The 4,441-nt window shown below is 39.0% G+C and overlaps 1 protein-coding gene across 1 annotated transcript; it reads right to left on the bottom strand.

Annotated features, from left to right (window-relative positions):
- Nucleotides 1-675: 675 nt before the first annotated feature.
- On the bottom strand, nucleotides 676-3,544 carry twist2. Its single transcript, XM_053328686.1, has 2 exons — nucleotides 2,904-3,544; nucleotides 676-690 (listed from the first exon to the last, which is right to left on the bottom strand). The coding sequence occupies exon 1, from the start codon at nucleotides 3,429-3,431 to the stop codon at nucleotides 2,937-2,939; it is 495 nt and encodes a 164-aa protein (XP_053184661.1). The 5' UTR covers nucleotides 3,432-3,544; the 3' UTR covers nucleotides 676-690; nucleotides 2,904-2,936.
- Nucleotides 3,545-4,441: the final 897 nt, after the last annotated feature.

Genomic DNA, 4,441 nt, shown 5'->3' on the forward strand with positions numbered 1-4,441 from the left:
AATGGAGCCTAAACATTTTACTTTTACTTTTCATTTTCATCACCAGAAACTTCAAACTGCTTTTATTACCTTTTATTGAGCTGAACCACAGTTGCAGCTGCTAACACAAATATATAAAGAAAAAGAGGAACTACATTTCGTTCAAAAATATGTGTTTTAATAAATAAGCCAAAAAAAATGTACATTGGACGGAGTTTGGAGACTAAAGAAAGTCGATGAAATAAATCCATGCAGCGAATGACGCTAAATTGCATTGGTCCCTTTTCAGGCTACAGGCGCAATTACACAGGTATGTACAATATGCATTCATTTATATATATATATATTTATTTATTTATACTTTGGTTTAAAGTCTTTGAGAAAAAAAAACAAAAAAAACAAAATATATCTCCTTCTTAAATGGTTAAAGGATGGCTTAGAGGCCGTAAATCCGAGTTATAACATCAGGGCTGCGTCTTTTATTCCCCTCCTCACTGCCACAAACAGCTCCATACAGTCAGAAGCAGTGTGATGAATCTGCACACACACACGCACTTACACACACACTTACACACACATACACACATGCACACACACTCCCCGAGAGTTTGTAGTTGTGGGTCACATTACGTCTCTCCGCCATGCCTTTGAGGTCGATGGGTTCTTCAATAATCCATTTTTTGGTCTTCATACTTTGTAAAAGTAAACAGTCTGTAAAGAAAGAACAGAGATAAAAAATATAAGTACAATTATTTATATTGTGATCATCAGCATATAAATACACAAACATCTGATTCATGTATGTATGAGGCCTATTGATTTTGGCTTTTTTTTTGGGGTGGATGACACTATGTTTTTATAAGCATTCACTGCTCGATTAGCACTCGGGAAGTAATTAATGAATCAATTATAAGTCGCTGAGCTGAGTAAAACCATATGGCAACAGACACGCCTTAGTTTGAAACACCTGAGTAAATTCATGCCTTTTTATTTCGATTAGTAGACAGCACTAAAAACAATAACATGTAATTCCTCCAAGCAAAAATAATCCCAGAGTAAATAATCTCCAAGTTCATTTATAGGTCATGATTTGTTTTGAATAATTTTATGAATAATAACTCCTTTTTTAGACTTTAAGCATTTTATTTACTAGAAAAACTAAGCCTAATAATAATGTGTATTCTTAGATCTCATTCATCTCTGTGTGTGTCACTTATTTTAAGTATGAAGAAGGGTTAAAGGCCATGATCATCCTTAAAGCTAATCCTTTATTGTTGTCTTTTACATTCCACGCAGGTCAATTTAACTAAAAATTAAAGTGACAGCTTAAAGAGATCCTTGCATGGCTTTTGGAGGGATGGGGGGCCGGGGAGGGGGGTGGGGGGGCAAGAGAAAAAATAAGCCACCTTCAAATTTACTCTGCTTACACAAATCACTATAATGAAGCTTATTTCTCCAGCCCACGGCACCAAGATCTGTTTATAAGACAACAAAGCCTCACTGATGAGCAGTTATGACTGTCAGTAGAGCTAAACAAATCCCCTTTTTTAAGGGGGAAAGTTTATTTAGTGGCATCTACTTTCTGTTCTTGCAGTGGGAGACTTTAATCTAACATCTAATAAGAAGTATAGCCTAGAATAAACAACTCATATCACCACCTGAACCTTTATTTGACCCCTGAAAGTCACTGCTTCTTGTTCCTTTAAATCATGTCAGTGAAAAGGTGAAAAGCACTCAGCTGTTTGTCTTTTTTCTTTTTTTTTTTTTGGAGGGGGGGGGGGGGGGGGGGGTTATAGTGTATCATTCAGCTCTCTAGACACAAGCGAAGCAGGCTGCAAATCTGCAAAATAACGTGACCAAATCCTGACTGCTTGTTAATACGGGCCTATGTTTTTATTGTCTTGCACTAGCTTGAACTTTCATGTCCAGCCGAGCTGCCCATTCCTGCGGTCTCCACACAGGAAAGCACTCTGTTGTGGATATAAATTACCCGTGGTGGCACTACAGCTGCGTTTTGGTGCGGCCCAGGCAGCACTTCTTGCCCCCCTCCTCCTCCTCCTCCCTCCTCCTCGTTTATAAAAAAAAATGCAGAGGATAAGGATTAACTGTAAAAGTCGCAGCTGGCTGATTTAACGCATTTCTAGTCAAAAATAGAGCCGGCTTGTTGTCTTTTTTAGTCAGCGAGGCATATTTTTCATTTGTTCTGGCATGTGAAATTGTTCCAAGACCATTATTTGTATTAATCCGCCTACTTCACTCCGCCAAATGTTCTCCAAATAAATACACTGTTCCCTTTTCCACCTCCTGATCTGAACTTCTGATTTAGATTTCACTGGATATTTGCAGAATCTTTAAATATATGTATAAGTGAAGCTGTGGATCATTTGTCACAGCAGCATCCAGGTGGAGAAGATGCTGAGGCCTCGCTGTGAAATCTGTCATAAACATGAGACGCGCGCACAGCTCGAGTTGAATCCAATTAGGGGTTTTGAGTGCACAGCTGATGCACGTGGACTTTTTGGTAATCACCCCAATATCAGTTTTGCTTTTGTTCAAATTTGACTGCTTGGAATATGCAGCATGATGTCTGCATCAAAATATGGCAGCAGGCTATACATTTAAAATCATCTGAATCCAAGGCAAATTAAAGCCACACATGCTGTCACATTTTGTAGAAAATTAACTTTAAAAAAGGAGGAAAAATCAGAGAGGAAAACTCACAGAATATAGATTACAATGTGTGAATCCACCTCATATAATTTAGTCAGTTTATAGCATCATACTGCCTCTTAATTATTTATTATCAGCTATGGAAGCTGCTTGTTTATTCACCACCATTCATTAATAAAAAACTACATTTCTCCTGTGTCTGCACCTGTCAGGAATACACATAATACTGAGTTTTCTTCCTTTCTGGTACCCACCGCTTTGGCATTGTAAGTGAAGGTCTCTGGGTGCTAGTGAGATGCTGACATAGACCAAGCTCCCTCCATCCTCCACACGGAGAACGCGTAACTGAGTCTTTCGTGCGCAACGTAGCTGCAGCTGGACATCTTGTTGTCCATCTCGTCGCTCTGCAGCACCTGACAGAGAAAATCAATGTATCTGGAGGCCAGCTTCAGCGTCTGTATCTTGCTGAGTTTGTCCGATGGCAGAGTGGGGATAATTTTGCGCAAAGACGCAAAGGCCTCGTTCAGAGACTGAGTCCGTTGCCTCTCCCGGACATTGGCCAGGACCCGCTGGTTCTGAAGCTCCTCGTATGACTGAGTGCTGCTCGGACTTTGTTTTTTGCCCCGTTTCACCGGCCCCGGGCTGCTGCCACTGCTGTCCTCGCCGGACTTTTTGCTCTGTCTCTTCTTCCTCACGAAGCGTTTTTGCTGTCTGTCCAGCTCCTCCTCGCTGGTCACCAGACTATCCACAGGGGAGACCGGGGAACTGGAGCCCTCTTCCATTTCTTTCTTGAAGAAATGCAGGGATATAGAGGAAAAAACGTTGTCCACCTTTAAAGCCGTGGTTACAAAAAAAATGTATAAATATCCGTAAGAGATGGGAGAATAATGTCAGGGTGGCTCACTCTCTGCGCGTCAAGCGGTGCCTTTGCTTAAGAAGAGGCTGGTTCAAAACTGGAGGTTGGCATGCTTCTCCTCTCACAGGAAGTTTTTTCCTTAAACTTTTTTGGAAACTTTATCCCGGTTTCAGATGCTAAATAGTTTCGAGGTGGAGAGGGGAGGGGTTTGGAGAGCAGAGGGGGGGAGCTTGTGTGCGTCTTGCTCCGCTAATAAGCAGGAGGGACCAGTCATGGTTTCATCTGTCTGCGATATGACTGAAACAAGTCACCTATTTACTGTTCCTTTGTTTTTATCCTACAGTGGCATCAAATACATTTATTTGTATTATAGCAAATTAAGCTAAAATAAGAAGTTGACCCCTAATTAATCAAATTATGTGTGAAATTATTATAAAATAGTCCCAATTATGTTTTTTTATTTCTTAGAATAGTTTTATGTATTTTGAATTATGAGTGATAATACTTAATATGTAGTTTAAATTAAGAACTCACATTTATACAATTTCATAGTAGAATTGCCTCATAGAAATGATCTGGGATGAAATAAAGTAAAACATCAACATGAACCTGGTGACTAACTAAAACAAGACAATAATAAATTCAATTTTGCAATATAAAAAAATGCAACAATTAAAAAATAAACAGTTTCAAATCAATGAAATAAAATCAATCAAATTAAGTGAAATAAAATAAACAGCAAGGATAAGAATAATATAAAACCAATGATCAAAGCTTAAAGACTAAGGTTATACAGTAACATTACTGCAAACTGAAAGCCAGATTGAAAAGATAGGTCTTTAATTTCCTTTTAAAAATACAGAGAGAGCTTTTCATTCTCATATGAGAGACAGTGTGTTTCCACAGTTAAGGGCATAAAAACAGAAGGCAGCCTCA

The sequence above is a fragment of the Scomber japonicus genome, chromosome 11, assembly GCF_027409825.1.
Source record: "Scomber japonicus isolate fScoJap1 chromosome 11, fScoJap1.pri, whole genome shotgun sequence".
Lineage (NCBI taxonomy): Eukaryota > Metazoa > Chordata > Actinopteri > Scombriformes > Scombridae > Scomber > Scomber japonicus.